The 16141-nt window shown below is 46.8% G+C and overlaps 1 protein-coding gene across 3 annotated transcripts in view; it reads left to right on the plus strand.

Annotated features, from left to right (window-relative positions):
* Nucleotides 1-16141, plus strand: part of ACACA (acetyl-CoA carboxylase alpha) — a 113400-nt gene that overhangs the window by 30210 nt on the left and 67049 nt on the right. For 2 of the 3 annotated variants that reach the window (XM_061363376.1, XM_061363375.1), the window contains 10 exons: nt 1140-1274; nt 1707-1853; nt 2328-2516; nt 3084-3184; nt 3702-3790; nt 4644-4768; nt 8630-8743; nt 10264-10377; nt 11031-11120; nt 11562-11680. In XM_061363376.1, coding sequence (XP_061219360.1) covers nt 1140-1274; nt 1707-1853; nt 2328-2516; nt 3084-3184; nt 3702-3790; nt 4644-4768; nt 8630-8743; nt 10264-10377; nt 11031-11120; nt 11562-11680 — 1223 coding nt within the window. Of the gene's footprint in view, nt 1-1139; nt 1275-1706; nt 1854-2327; nt 2517-3083; nt 3185-3701; nt 3791-4643; nt 4769-8629; nt 8744-10263; nt 10378-11030; nt 11121-11561; nt 11681-12083; nt 13272-16141 lie in introns of those variants that run through there. The other variant, XM_061363377.1, reaches the window with a different exon arrangement.

Here is a 16141-nt window from a genome sequence, read left to right on the forward strand (position 1 = left end):
ACTTGGGCTAGCACAGGAATCAGCAGAGACAGTTGATGGGGTAGGGAAGAAATTAAGAGCTTAACAGCTGAAATGGGAATGCTGATGACTGTATACCAAGTCATAAGCAAAAGTTCTCTCAGATAACCTTAACCTTAACCATGATTATCTTGCTGTGACACCAAGGTAGAGTGGTGTCTGTGTGTACTGTGTTTTCTAGCTGTGGTGAAGAAGGCTGTCTGTGTGTAGCCACTATTGAGCACTAACACAGACTCAGAAACAGTCATATGACAAGATGAAGTAGCAAATTGAGAGTTCCCTGATTACCTGTTCATTTATCAGGTTGATCGGATGAGTTAATCAGTGTCACTCCTCCCTTCTCCCTTGGAAGTTCCTTAACTCTTGGAGAAGAGGAGGATGAACAATGTCTGCATCACTGTGAGGAAAGCATGAGAGATTGTGTAGGAGTCAATGGCTCAAACAGATTTGAGGGAGGGGAGGGTGTGTGTTGACAGAGGGGCAATTAAACCCATTGAGGACAATGTGTAGGAGAAAAATACCAAGCAAGAGATCCACATATTTTATGTGAGTGCTTTTATGCTGCAACAGAGCCGTGGCTAAGAAGGAACCACCTACTCAATTCCTGTGTTCCCAGTTGTGGTGTGTAGTATACCAATGGTAAAACTAAACCATCTCCCCTCATACCCTGCCCTTCTGCACTGAAGGCAAAGAGCTTCCATGTTGATGTAAGGAAGAACCTCTGCGAAGAGCAGTCTGAGACCTATGACCTCTAGAAAGCAATCCTGGTTCTCTCTGCTAGGAGTGAATGTGTTGCTGTAGCTTTTGCAAGTGGCTCACTCACCTCTAGCCTTTAGAGCACAGTGAACTCTATTGCCACAGTAAATTGTATCTGCTTTTTTCATTGTGTTGAATATGGGACCTTCATGAGTACCTGCTGGTCTGGGCAGTGTGGAGCAGATGACATTCCTGCTGTGCTAGTTTGTGGCCAGTTATTCCATTCTACCATTCACTTTATTGTCTGGGGTTTCATTCCCAGTGTGTGTGTTTTTAAGCCTTTGTGAAAGTCTGAACCCAAAACTAGAACCACTGGGGGAACATGAGTGGGCAGCTGAGTGGGTGACGTGTTTCCCTTGCTACAGGTAATGAAAATGGTGATGACACTAACAGCAGGAGAATCAGGCTGCATCCATTATGTCAAACGCCCAGGAGCTGTCTTGGATCCAGGCTGTGTGATTGCCAAGCTCCAGCTGGATGATCCCAGCAGGGTTCAGCAGGTGAGAAGTTGCAGGAAGTGCAAATGTGTGTTGCGGTTTTAACAGGGGAGTGATGTTGAGAGTGGTACGAGATGGTCCTGTGGAAGGAACCAGTTTCAGATGTGAGCAGTGTACTGGAATTGCCGCTTTACCACTCATTTGTCTCAGATGAGGACTAGAACTCAGATCATTGTCTCCTTCTTTGATTCAGGGTAAAGTTACATACATTCCTGTTCCCTTCTTACCTCAGTAGTACCACTGGCCTGTTTTGTGTGGAGCTGTTGGAGATCCAGCTCGTAACCTTTCTGTCTCTCAACCAAGTGCGTTTTCCCCACGGGGGATTCTTCCACGTTCAGTCTAAGTCTCCAGTTGAGGGTAAACCGGATGCTACCACCATGGATGATGCCATGCAGGTGGCTTAGTGACAAACTGTGCTGTTCATTGTGTTCCCAGGCTGAACTGCACACAGGTACCTTGCCTCAGATCCAGAGCACAGCGCTTCGAGGTGAGAAACTCCATCGCATCTTCCATTATGTCCTGGATAACCTGGTCAATGTGATGAATGGATACTGCCTGCCAGAGCCCTACTTCAGCAGCAAGGTATCCATTGGTTCTTTATCAGTTAGATAGGTTAGGCTGGCCAGTTTGCATGTCAGGATTCAGGCAGTGCTACCCTGCTAGTGCCCCATCAATTCAGTTTTCTTTCTTAGACTTCCTCCCAGTCCATCTCACCAGAAAGTAAGATGGGAAATCCCACTGATGACACCCAAAACAACGACAAGGAGTTGAGCTTGATCTTTACTGCTTGTGACTGCAGCCTTGTACGTGGGAGCTACGTGTGTAGCCAGCTGTGGTAAAAGTCCTAGAGAGAGGAGGTAAGAAGGTGGATGAATCTGAGTCAGCTCTTGGTTTAAGGTAGCACAGCAGCTGTGTCATCTACCCCAGCTCTCAGTCCCTGGATTAGCTGTGTGATAAAACAGTATTGAAGAAGGCCTCAATAAAAAGCCTTTTCTCCCTTTTTGCTGCTTGTTCTTTTCTTCATGCTTGTCTTTACACCAAGTTGTCTCTCTCCAGGTGAAGGGCTGGGTTGAGCGACTAATGAAGACGCTGAGAGATCCATCTTTACCTCTGCTGGAGCTTCAGGACATCATGACCAGTGTTTCTGGACGGATTCCACCCAATGTAGAGAAGTCCATCAAGAAGGAGATGGCCCAATATGCCAGCAACATCACGTCAGTCCTTTGCCAGTTTCCCAGCCAACAGGTGATGAAACCACACTTCATAGGGGAACAAAAGTTGATTTACGCTGGGGCAAAGAGAGAGTGAGGGAAAGCTCCTTTAAATTATCTGGAGGTTAGTTGGACCTGAAGGATGCATTTCAACATGGGATTTTCATGATGAAATATATTTACCTGTATCACTTGAGCTTGCCTGCTTTGCCTGTACTGAAGGATGTGTGTTCCCTGCTCAGTGTACATTTAAACAGGCAGTTTGGCAGCAGTTTAATCCTATCAGTGGCCTTGTGGGCATTTACTTACTTGCTTTTTGCCTGGTGCATGTGCTGCAGTGCAATATGTAGTGTCGGCCTCAAAAAAGAGTGATTGCAGCCAAGGGAGGCCTGGTCACGTAATGAGGTGTTGGAAGATGATTTCCCCAGTATATGGTACTGTGCATTGATTTCTGTATCATTGTCAGGTCATTATCTTCCTTAGCACTTCATAAGGCTTTGGCCTTTGCTGGGGTGTGCTGGAGCTCTGGTCTGTTTGGAAGAGCTCAGTTGCCAGATTGTCCCACCAGGACGGGGACTCTGATGTGTTTGCTCTCTTTCAGATTGCCAATATCCTGGATAGCCACGCAGCCACCCTGAACCGCAAATCGGAGCGTGAGGTCTTCTTCATGAACACTCAGAGCATTGTGCAGCTGGTACAGAGGTGAGCCGTTTTCCAGGCTGCTCCCTAACTGCTGGGTGGTTGGTTGGGGTGTTCTGCTGCTGCTTGAAAGACTTGAACCTGCTCATCTGTATTCAAATGGTTTTATTACACTCAGAGTCTAAATCACGAGGAATAAGCCTGCACACTTCCCTCAGGGCGTGTGTGGCTCACAGACACATCCTTCCATTTCCCTTTTCCATATGGAAGATTTAACTTCTGTCCTAACACTGATCATGTCTTGGCCATTTCACTAAGCTGCTGGTGTGTGTTACGCCTTCCAATGTCTGGAGTTTTGAGTATCTGTAGAAGAAAAAGGATACATGAGCCTTGCTTCCCATAATATTAATGGCAGGAATTATGGATTCACATAACAATTGCAGTTTTCAGGTGTGCTTCTTTCTGTAAGCAAACAGGTTTGTTCTGCCACTCCTGGTGAGTGTTGTTCACTTGCGGGTCTTCAGAAGCCGTGCTTGGCCAGTCTCACTCAGTGCTAGGTTTCACTTACTTGCTTCTGCAGGTACCGGAGTGGCATTCGAGGTCACATGAAAGCAGTGGTGATGGATCTGCTGCGTCAGTATCTGAAGGTGGAGACTCAGTTTCAGCATGGTGAGTCTCTAAGAATGTCAAGGGTTTGACTTCTGAAAGAACCACACTTGATCCCAGAAGGTCCACATGGACCCCCCTCAATAAAGACTACTCTAACTTTCTGGTCAGGGTTCCATATGTAGAAGCTTCATATTAGAAGCTTGATTTCCTGATTCCTGAGCATCTGCAGCAAAACTAGAGTTGGAAAAACTGTTTAAATTCACCACTCTGTTTAGGTCTCTCTTGCCTGTTTATTAAATTCTATGGGAATAAAATCAAGTGCAGTAAAAGAACCCCCAAAAGATCACTGAGCTGTCTGCACCCGCAGTAGAACACCAGGAAGCTGCTTTTCCCAAGAACAAACCTCAGCCTGAAACACAGTCGAGTTAAATGCACTGCACTGCTGCATGCAGGCACAAGGGGGCAGTGGAGCACTAGGTGATTTTGAGGCCCCAGCTCTTACAGGTAGTTCAGATTCCACTCTTCTTTTGTCCTGCTCCATTACCTGCACCATCCTAATGGTACTGCAGCTTCATTTCCACTTCAATTTGCTGGTAGTAGAGGATGGTGCAGGTCTTTTTGCTGTTATTTTATTTTGGTTGTCACTGAAATGAAAGACTGAGCTCACCTTTCCTCCCTTTAGAATTGCTCACAAAGGAGGTATTTGGTGTTGGAACTGTTTTAACAAGAGTTAGGATGTTTAAATTACAGTTTGCAGCTGAGGGCTGGTGCAGGAAATGCTTTATTCTCAGAGCTGGGTGGACCATGCAAAGCAGATTCTCAACACATGTATGGAGAAAAATAAAGACCCATCTTGTGTATTCCTTAACAGAGGGGTGTGGAGACTGGGAAAAATGTGCCTTTCTGATTGCAGGTCACTATGACAAGTGTGTCTTTACGCTTCGGGAAGAGAATAAAAGTGATATGAATGCTGTGTTGAACTACATCTTCTCACATGCTCAGGTCACCAAGAAGAACCTGCTTGTTACAATGCTCATTGTAAGTTGTCTGTTGGTGCTCTAGAAATTTGCTGCTTCTTGTAGTTGTGTGGTTGATGCTTTGAAAGGTATTGAATTGACAGCTCTGTTCCTCAGGGGTGGAACCTTCTGACTACAGAAGCAGTGGCAGCAGAGAAGGGTTTCTTCATATGTTCTTGAGGCATGTAAGCCGTGTGTCAGAAGAGACCAAGGACACACTGTCCTGCTCGGTCTCTGTGCACCTTCTGGTTCATGAATGTCCTGCAATGGTTGCCTATGAGAGGCAAGTGATTTGTGAGCATCTGTGAGGAGATAAGGATGCAGACTTCACTCTTACACTGGGAGGATGCTAGAGGGCTGTGACTTGGTTTAGTTTGCTTCTTCGTCTCCAGAGGTCTCAGAGAGGTCTTGTCTTTATATAGCTCATGGTGCTCAAACTGGGAGTTGCTTGGAAAGCAAAGCAGTATGCTGCCAGCACGAAAAGCAGGTGTTGCAATAGCAACATTTGTATGGTCCTTCTTTAGTAATGAGGGTGATATCCTGGTAGGGAATAGCATGAGCCAGCCCATATGGAGGCCCCTGAGGAGTTTCACATGCTCTGCCTTGATGAGCTGTAGTTTAGTCTTACAGCTTTGATGGTGACTCTCTTGGCTGCTTCCTGGTTATGGTCTCAGTCTGGTCTCAGGCCTGCAGTGGTGCTTTTGGACCAGTGTACTCTGGTCTGCATAGTGGAATCTGACTCACTACCTCATCACAAAGCTGGTCTCTTCTCATCAGGCCTCTGACCCTCGGTATGGTGTCCAGGGGGCTTGTGAAAGGATGGGGAATGTCCTGGGGTCGGAATTCCTCTTGGACAGACATAGATTCCACCCTAGAAACACAAATGAACCCTCATGCCAGCACCCGCCATCACCTTCGCTGCTTCTTCTGGCTTGTTACTCCATGAAAACTCTCAGTTTCATCTACTTCAGTCCCACTAATGGGTAAAACTCCCAGTAAATGACATTCCCAGGAAAAATAATTAAAACCCACTTGAGTCCTGTCTCCTTTATTTCATATTTCATAAAAAGCCTCAAGAACTCCTTGTCCCACAAAACGCTTTGAAGCAGGATGAATGCCCCCTTCCTCAAGGCAGGCTGAATTTAGCTATGACAGACTGCAGCTAGGTATCGTGCTTTGTAAGAGGCTCATTTCAATACTATCTCCCTCTTCTCCACGCTCCTTTTCTAATTCATTTTACAAGCACAATGTGGGCTGGTACTGCCAAAAATCTGTTCAGAGTAACCATGCCCAAAATAGCTCTCCAAAGCAGAAACAGTCATCATTGTGCTAGGCTGAGGCTGGGTTTCTTCAATTCCCATCGGTGAGGTAGAAGGACCGGTTCTTTCTTTCTTTCTGCCTCTCCTTTCCCCCTCCTTGTTTTTGTCCTCCTCTTTTCCTTTCTTTCCCTTTCTGCTGTGCCGTGTGATTGTAAGTAACACTTGCCTTAAGAATCTCATTATTTGAACACGGAGCCATATTTCCTCTGAGAATTCTGGAGTAGCTTTGAGCAGGGGCTGTTCATTTCTCAAGTAATCATGCTGGCGTGATGGAGAGAGAAAATGGCAGCTGTTCACAGCTCAGGCCTTCAATTTGCTTCAGAGTCCAGTCACTCAAGTGTGTAATTACACAGGGGTGCCGGGGAGGCGTTAGGCCTTGTCAAAGAGCTGGTTTGAGGCTTTGCTGCTGCCTTTGCCAATCAGTGCAGGCAGAGCCAGCGCGGTGCCAGTTTCCCCACTTCAGTTTGCTCTTGGCATCCTGATGATTTCTCCCTAAAACAGGACTGAAACTCTGCTGTGTCTGGTTCTTCACCTCCGGGCGTGCGCGTCGTGGGGGCAGAGCTGTGCTGTGTCTTCGTGTTGGTGTGTGCTGGGAGACAGGGAATGCAGAGGAACGTCAAAGCCTTTTTCTTTGCCTTCCTCTGCAGCCATTCTGCCAGCCACTGTCAGTTACTTCCCAGTTCCTGGCCTAGGATTTGTTACTAGGCAGAAGCTCTTCCCTGTGAGGGTGCTGAGGCGCTGGCACAGGGTGCCCAGAGAAGCTGTGGCTGCCCCATCCCTGGCAGTGCTCAAGGCCAGGTTGGGCACAGGGGCTTGGAGCAAGCTCCTCCAGTGGAAGGGGTTGGGACTGGATGAGCTTTAAGGTCCCTTCCAACCCAAATCATTCTGTGATGATTTTATGATTTCTACTCAAGTAAAGGTTGACATCCCAGTCTGCAAGAGCTTAAAACACACTGGAGGGATCCCCTGACACTTTTGGTGGGCTGTGGCCTTTTGCTGCCAAGTTATTTCTGTGGGGTGGTTTAAGTTTGTCCTCCAATGGCAAATGTCATGTCAAAATACCTTCATGCTTATCCTGTTACTGAGTTATCCCTGGGAATCCATTAGGAGCAGGGGGCTCTGAGGATGGTTTAGCAGTAGTGTTGTTATGCCATCCTTCACCTTTTTTAGCTAGCACATTTAAAGCAGGATGGGAACTACTTCATCCTTCCTGTGTGTGTTGAAATGTTTGCTGGTCCAAGGTTGGTTAGTAGCGGACAATGATCTAGTAAGAGATAGTAGCTGTTTACCTTTGCAATCACATGTATCATGAGCTGTAATTTGTCAGTCAGTCTATGGGACTTGTATTACTTGTCTTTTGGGTTTTTAGTTTGTTTTCCCTGGCAGGCTTATCAGTGTAACCTGCTGCACAGAGGTTTCCCTTTTCCCCTTTCTGTTTCTTGGACCTTCAAAGGGTCTTTTCTGGATTCTGTGTGTTCAACATCTCTTAAAGACACCAGCACTCTTTCCTGTTGCAAATCCCAGTTTCATCTCTCATTGCTCTCCTGTGGTTCATTTGCCAAGAGAAAAGCTGTTAAGTGCTGGATAGAAGAAACACATTAGAGGCTCCTAGAAGGCTTCCAGCTTCGGGAGTGAGAGGAAGAGGCTCCCAGGCCACTGAGCCACAGTTGAGTCAAAGACTGTGGGATTATTCATGGAAACTGAATCATGGTTTTACTTAGCTTTGTGTAGGCTTGTTAGAGGAATGACAGGATCTTCCCTTTCTGGTATTGCTGAAGCTGTATCAAGTGTGTGGTTGGGGAGTTGCAGGGTTTTGGGGGGTTTTGAGGTGGTTTTGAAGTGGGCTTCAGGAGGTTCTCCTGCCAGATAAAACGCCTTCTGTTTGGTCACCTTTCATGGTGAAGCTTTGTTAATCCTTGCGTACAACAAAAGGCATTTCACTACGATTGAATGCTCTTTGGGTTTTGCATTGCTGCTAGAGGGGAGTTCTGATGCAAAACTGAAATTGGGTAATGGAAAAACATTTACAATGAGGGCGGTGAAACACTGGAACAGGTCACACGGAAGCCTTCAGGGTCAGGTTGGATGTGAATTTGAGCAACTTGATCTAGTTGAAGATGTCCTGCTCATTGCATGACATGTAGGACTAGATGACTGGAATTGATTGCCTAAAGAATCACAGAATCCCAAGGGTTGGAAGGGACCTCAAAAGATCATCTAGTCCAACCCCCCTGCAAGAGCAGGGTAACCTAGAGTACATCACACAGGAACCAGTCTCTCTGACAAGTCAGTATTTCTCATGTGTTTGCATGCCACAGCACATGCTGCAAATAAGAAAATGGGTGACAGTGCCAGTCCCTTCTTTCCTCTGTAGCTTTATTTATGTGTGTAAAAGTATTGAGAGCCCAATACCTGTACCCTTGTCAGCACAGCATTACAGAGTGATTGAGGTGGGGGCCTGCAGAGGTCCAGCACGTGCGTGTGTAATTCAGGTTTCAGCTCTGCAGGAGGACGGGAGATGGTTTTCCTCTGTTCTAAGCGTTTTCAGTTCTCTTGATGTTTAGGACCAGCTCTGTGGCCGTGACCCCACCTTGACAGATGAGCTGATTAATATTCTGACAGAGCTGACCCAGCTCAGCAAGACGACCAACGCCAAAGTGGCCCTGCGAGCGCGGCAGGTAAGGGAGCGTGTTCAGAATCCAGGCTGATCCCTGCGAGAGCCAGCCTGTGCCGTTGATCAATAGGGACTGCTCCCGCTCGGAGCTCTCTCTTTTGGAAAGTCTATATCTCTTGATGTTTAGTTTGATTACTGTGTAAATGTGATGAGTAGATTACTGTGAGCAGCTTTAACAGGGAAATGAATTAACTGATGGTGAATCATTGTGACAGGCTAACAAAGATTGGAGTGGATTCCCAACCACTGTAATACTTGAAGTGCAGATTACATTCCTTTTGTTCCTCCTCATCCAAAAGGTTTTATCTGGCTCAAGTAGGAGTTAGTTGAGAGTCACCTATGGTTTGTGTGACAGAGGAAGTCCAAATATGTGGTTGCTGTGGTTCCTTCTGCCTATATAATCTGTGAACCTGACTAGCTCAGGCTGCCTGGAATGTGGAGGCAGATGTGCAGTGAACAGCCAGGACACGAATCTGGGTTCATCAGCAGCGTTACAACTGTGAATTGGTGTGCACAGAACACAGAGAGAAATCTGCACAAGAGCTACGTGTTCCTTGCAACCACTACGGAATTATTGCAAGGAATTATGTTGGTCTTTTGCAGGTTTCTTTTGGCTTTGAATTGTGTTTTGTCAATCTCTTTTAATCTGAAAATAATTGGGAGAACTCTTGGTATTGGCAGTTCCAACATTCTAGTACAGATAATAATCTGAATGACAAATATCTACTTGGATATTATTGTGAGCTTCCTCTTTAGCAGTTGGTCTGTAGGCAGGAAGGAGTGAGAGGGCACATTCATTTCATGGTAATGCCAGCCCTGTAGCCTGATCACTTCTCTCACTCCACAATCCCTATCTCCATTCTGAAAGCAGGGAAGCTGACACTTTGAGGATCACTCCTTTTATTTCAGAGCTTGACTATTGAAAACGAACGGGGCATTTGAAGCTGCTCAGTGACCTTATGTTTCCTTCAGGATTGTGTTTGTGTCCTTGAACCATTCAGTTATTGAACCTCTCAGCAGCATGCTGGGGATGGTGCTGCTGTCCTTGTCTATGTCTTTATGTTGCTCTTTCACTTCATTTTCCCCTGCAAGCTGCTTCCCCTTCCTATCTCTGCCTCCTTCATGTTGGGCATTTAATACCTGGCACCAGTGTGTGCTGGTGCCTGTGCAGAGGCAGGCTCTGGTGCTGCTCCCCGCAGCTGCTGCCTGCCAGCTCTGCTTTCCAATTAACAGCCGGTCAGGCAATCCCCAGGACTGCAGCTCTGCAGTGCTAAATCACATGCACTGATGGAACTTGATTGAAGCTGTTCCTTTGCTCCATGGGGAATTGCCAATAATACAAACGGAGCAGATACACAAATGAGGCTGGGGAGGGGAGAGAGTTTTGCAGCATCACCCAGGTGCCACCGAATTCACAGGAGAAACCAGCCGCCTCTGCTGGGATGGAGCAGGCTGGTGCTGCTCTGGAGGTAACAGCTGATGGCTCAGCATCCACTGACATCCCCTGTGTGTGCTCTTCACCAGGTTCTCATTGCTTCCCACTTGCCCTCCTACGAGCTGCGTCACAACCAGGTGGAGTCCATCTTCCTGTCTGCTATTGACATGTACGGACACCAGTTCTGCATTGAGAACCTGCAGGTATCTACCAAATTTCTCTCCTTGTTTCCCTGCTTTCTCCTCTCTGATCTCCATGTTTTGTATTAAATCTCACCTGTGGTACCAAGGTCCTTGTGGCTTTAAATTGTATTGTTCTGGTTTGTAGCTTCCCTCTCATATTTGTTTTCATCCCTATGCTGATATCAGAATGATCTCATCACAGTCTACAGCCTCCTCGAGGAGGGCACCAGAGGGAGATGTGCTGGTCTCTTTCTGGGGAGCAGCAGTAGGACACAAGGAAATGGGATGAATCTGCATCAGGGGAAGTTCAGATTGGACATGGGGGAAAGATTCTTCACTGAGAGGGTGGTTGCTCCCTGGAACAGGCTCCCCAGGGAAGCACTTGTGGTGCCAGGCCTGTCGGAGATCAGTGGCCAGATGATGCTCTTAGTCATACAGGTTTAGTTTTAGGTAGTAGGAGCAGGGAGTTGGATTCGATCCTTCTGGGTCCCTTCCAACTTGAGATATTCCATGATTTAATATAAAAAGGTCACAATCCTTGATGTGCAACAGGAAGAGCACAGAAATGAGAACTAGTCAGGCTTCATTTGGGGTGCGTTTGCTTTTTCTGCCTGACCCGTTTGCGAGACAGGCGGTTCCCTCTTACAGCCCATGCCTAATGTGATCTCTTCTAGAAACTCATTTTGTCCGAGACATCCATCTTTGATGTGCTTCCCAACTTCTTCTACCACAGTAACCAGGTGGTAAGGATGGCAGCTTTGGAGGTAAGCCTGTTGCCATTGACAAAACCAAACGTCATGAATTTTTCTTAGTTTTCTGTTATGGGGTTTTTTTGAGCACAGGATTAGAAGAGCTGCCTTTTGCATGGAATTTGGCATTTAGCAACATTGATATTAATAACTTGAATCTGGAACTTCATTCACTTATCTTCTTTGCTTAAAGAATCAGATGGTTGAAAGGGTTGAAAATGAAGCTGCTGTCAGAGAATGTGGTCAGCCTCTACCCTGTTGTTGGTTGCATCCTGCCAGACCAGCCTTCCTCAAAAGATCACTTCAAATTCTAGTGGATTAGAGTTCTATTGAGATATTTGGGGGGGATATCTGCTTCGGTTTTACTATTTTTTAAGTCTTTGGTGTATTATTTGTCTCTTTGTCTCTCTCTGCTTCCTTACCCCAGGTAAACTGATGGTGTTTCTCTCTAACTAGGTGTACGTTCGAAGGGCGTATATTGCCTATGAGTTAAACAGTGTCCAGCACCGCCAGCTGAAGGACAACACTTGTGTGGTGGAGTTCCAGTTCATGCTGCCCACCTCCCACCCAAACAGGTCAGATCACGTCTGCAGGTGCCTTTGGAGCGGGAGGTTTAGGGGGGGGCACATCTGATCTTAGCAAAGGAAGCTTGCAACAAAATTGGTGGAGAAAGGGAGAGTCCCAGTGCCTCAGATAAGCACAGACTACTTAAGATAAACCCCTGCATTACCCAGTGCCTTCTCCTGAGCTATTTCAAACCTCAGGAGCTGTGGGGGGTAGGTTCTGCAGTTTGGATTCATTTACATACAATAGTTCTCATGTATTTTCTGATGAAGTTCAGCTTCTGTAGGCAGTTTCCTCTAAAAGGTCAGTTCTAGCTGAATCCTGAGCCTTCCAAAAGGTACAATTCCAGGCAGAATAATCAGTTACTTGGAATTGCAAGAAAGAACAGTCAAACATCCTCTGTCCCTTCTGCAGCACTCCCCTGCCAGCCCTTTGTATCTGTTTGGGATTGGCTCTCCTTTCAAACCTGGCTTTACTGGATAAGGTGAAACCTTTTCTAGCATGTGTTTTTCTTCTTTTGGAGCCCAAGATGCATGTGTGAATGGGTTGAAATGGAAGCGCTGGAGCTGACATACTGTGGCTTTCAGCCAGTGTTTATCAGATGTATTTCTTACGTCTGCAACCAAAAGCATCAACTGTTGGCTGCTCCATCTTACAGAAGCAGGGTCGCATCTCCTACTGTGTGCTAAGATCATTTTAAAACCGCACCAAGCACAAAACCCCAAAGCCCTTGGTTATCAGAACCCCTTCAGCACCGCCAGCTGAGTCAGTTCCCGTGTTCTTTCACTTGCAGCAGGAGCTCAGGGGGTGTTTTAGCCGCTGTTCTCTTCCTGGCGCAGTGAACCTCGGTGGCCGCCGGGTGCCACTGTTGCTCTGTGCTGGTTTGGCTGGAGGGCACCGGCTCTATTTTTCTCCTTTGTTTCCAAACATCTTTTTCCTCCTTTTATTTTTGGTGGGGCTGGGCAATGGGGCCCAGTCTCGCTTCATTGAGAACCCATCAGTACATTTTATGAGATGGTTTTCAGAATCTGGTTTGCTAGAAATGAATGACTGTCCTCAACAAGCAGCGCAAACCGCTCCCGGTACAAATGGGACATGCATTTGGTCTCATCTGGTTCCTACATTTCTAGAATAGTTGTAAATAATTGCATACTATTTTTAGTATCCCGTTATAATGCTCCCCCTCCACTTCTTTCTCCATTTCTTCCCTCCACTGGTCTCAGTTACCACTGTTGCTTGGGGGTTATCTGGCCTGCCCGTGCTGCCCACGGCTCTATTACTGCACACAAGCTTAATTGGACAAGGTCAGCTGGAAGAGGAGAACTGTTTCCTGCTTGGGGAACTGCTGCTTTGTCCTGAAATCTCTCCCCCTTTATGCTGGATTCGCTGGGGCAATGTTCTGTGGCTCAGTTCTGCTTCTCAACCATCAGCACTGCTGATGGCTGACTGAAGGCGCATTGCGGTCCTTGTGCAGAGGCCAGCAGGCTTGGGGACAAAGCCACTGCTTGCACAGGCAAGCCCTTAGAGTTCAGTCCCTTGGAGTTGCACCTCAGTCTGTTAGCAATGAATTTGGCTCCTATTGCTTGATGCAGCTTCTTGCAGTGTGCAGCTATCGTGTGCCCTGGTGCTGCAGCACAGCCCAGAGCAGGACACCTGGGGCTTAAGTTAGCTCTGAGTGTGGAGGTTTAAGCTGGGTATAAAGGCGAACCTTGTGCTAAGCCCAAGATACAGAAATCTCAAAACTGATACTGTCTTGCTGAAGTCTTCTTTGTTGTTTTTGACCATGGTCTACGTCCATCGTTTGTTTTTCTGTATCTTGTGTAGCACCAGCTTTTAGACTGAAAAGCTAAAAATGCATTCTAAGGGAAATCCCAAAAGGCAAAGTATCCCAGCTGACCAAGCAAAAGGTCCCTTGAGGCTTTGAGGTTGGGTCCTGGTCAGCCAGAGAACATTCCTTATTGGAGCTGGTGTTCCTAAGCTCCATCACATTAGTATGGTGCCACATGGTTTTCAGCACTTTATCAGGTATTTTTAAGCCTTGATCCCTTTTGTGTCTTGATTTCTGTGAACATTCAAGGGCCCAAATGTTACTGGAGCAAATATTCATGTACAGAAAACTGCAAACTGGTAGTGGTTACTATATTTAAATTCTTTGGTATTTAACCCAGCTATGTCTTTACTTAATTGTAGCAGCAACAGTCACAGTCACTACTTCTGATCTGACTACTCACAGCCAGCCACTCAGGCTTTGTATTTCTGGCCACTGAACAATTGCCATCAACTACCCACAGGAAAGCTTTAGAGAGGAAAGAAAAACTATTAAATCTGCTAACAAAGTCATAGAAATTCAACCTGCTCCTGGTGGGTTTTGTGGGCAGAAACTGTTTTGCGTATGATTTGTTTAAATTAATAGAAAACATCCCGTTGTAAGAATCCCCACTGATCCCAATTGCAAGGGTAAGACATAGGGAGAAAAACTGCTTATAATTGAAACCATAGAGGGCTTTCCAGCTCAAAGCCAGCATCCTTATTGCCCTGTGCAAGGCAGATGAGGAGCACAGGGTAACCATCTGGTGCCTTTTGCAGTAAATGGAGTTTGCCAGCCCTCTCCAAGTAGAGGGCGTTGCAGTGATCCCATCTGGAGGAGGCGAGACGAGAGTGTCCACGGGATGCTGATGGCTGCATGCTGCAGCAGGGTACTGCAGACAAACGCTGATGTGCAGAGCCCCTTGCATTTGGATAACCTGCCTCTTTCAGTCATCTAGAGTCCTGGGGAGAAAAGATGGGAGAAAGAAATGAGCCCTGTTCTGAGCTGTTCTTTGCTTCCCTCTTGTTCAGACTGCCCTGCTGAGATGGGAAGCTGGTGGAATATTGACTGGTGTTTAGAGAGTTCGGCTTCCTTTGTGAGAATGGCAGGCCAGGTGACAAGACACTGAAAGGCCTTTCTTAGGTGTTCAGTGCATGAAACAGTGCTTGCCCAATCTTAGCTTAAAATCTGTTCAAAGAAACATTGTGTGTCTAGGAGAGGGAATTATAGTGCTTTTTCAACAGGAGAAGGGGTTTTTCTAATAATCCCCCTCTCTTCTCCTGCTTTTGGACAGCCTTTCTTCTGTCTGAACCTGTAAGGTTTAAATTAAACTGGGACATTGTCTGCTGTAGCCAGCTTTTGGAGCCTGCTGCAGAATGGTGCTGCTGCCCTGCTCTTCCCGAAGCATCCCCTGTCTCCAGCTCATCGTGTTCCCCAGCCAGGGTGTTCAGCTGTTCTCTTGCTCTCTCCTTCCCCAGCAGCAGATGTGCTGGAGGATCAGAAGGGAAGAACTCAGAAGTAGCTGTGTTCCCTCTATCAGATGCCAAGACAATTGCTGGCAAGGGGACCTAGAGGTGCTGGGTGTACCTCTGCTTTGGGGTGTGGCAATGATGCCTTCAGAATACACTGAGCCCCAGAGGAAAGCTAAGTGTAACCCAGCCTGGTTTGCTCCCTCTGATGCAGTGGCCATGCCTTCCCAATCCATCCATGTGCTGAGCCCATGCCTTCCTTTTGTCCCACATGCCACCTCTGTCTGCCACACTTGGCCTTGACACGTCCTGGGGAATCCCTGAGTCAGGAGGTGCCATTGGAAGGTGGAAGTGAAGGAAGGTTTCCACAATGCAGGTTAAGACTTCAGGTGTTGATAACTGGCTTAGCTTTACCTTTGAAACTTGGTAACAGGCTGTCTGATGCCAGCTCACCCTCGTTGTATTTAGAGTTGGGAATGCACACAACTTGGCAAACATGGACATACAGGCAAATGGCTTACTGCAACTTGCCTAGGCTGAATCCATTCCTGGGACTGCATCCTGCTCTCCGTGATGCTTCCAAGGGTGGAACTCAAGTTTAGTCTTCAGTTTCTTTGCACTTCCAAAGTTAACAGTATCAGTGTCTCAACTATCTTGTGCTTGGCTTTGCCCAGTATCTCCTCTTCCTGTGCTTGTGGATGTTTGTTGATGCCCTACTTGGACTTTGATGTTGCTGATTTCGAGGCTTAAGAGTGGTGCATGACCTCTCCTTTGCTGTCTCTTGATGTTTTATCATCTATGGAGTATTTTGGTTGTTCTTTTTTGTCAGCCTCTTCCTTAGCTTATAGGCAGAAACCCATTTTGAAGGCTGAAAGCCAAGTTAATTATTGCTGTTTCCAAACAGAGCTTCTACAGAAGAATAAGAAAACGACACTTAGAGCAGGTTTATAGGTTCCCTCCTACTCCCATTTAACTATGATGTACTCCTAAGATTTGAATTTCTGACAAAACAGGAGTGTTTTCTGGGGACTAAAGGAGTTGTGAAACCAGCCTCCTGCATCAGGCCTTGGGATGCTGGTACTGAAGCAGCCGTGGCCGCACTGCAGACCCGGCTGTACCACTCCAGTGTATCATTAGGTAGCCTGAGGTCCCCTCCTTGTTGGGAAAGAGCGGCTGCTCTCGGGAGGGAGGGGGAA

The sequence above is a fragment of the Neopsephotus bourkii genome, unplaced genomic scaffold, assembly GCF_033783945.1.
Source record: "Neopsephotus bourkii isolate Nb327-2 ecotype Australia unplaced genomic scaffold, CSIRO-AGI_Nbou_v1 NB_1154, whole genome shotgun sequence".
In the NCBI taxonomy this organism is placed as follows: domain Eukaryota; kingdom Metazoa; phylum Chordata; class Aves; order Psittaciformes; family Psittacidae; genus Neopsephotus; species Neopsephotus bourkii.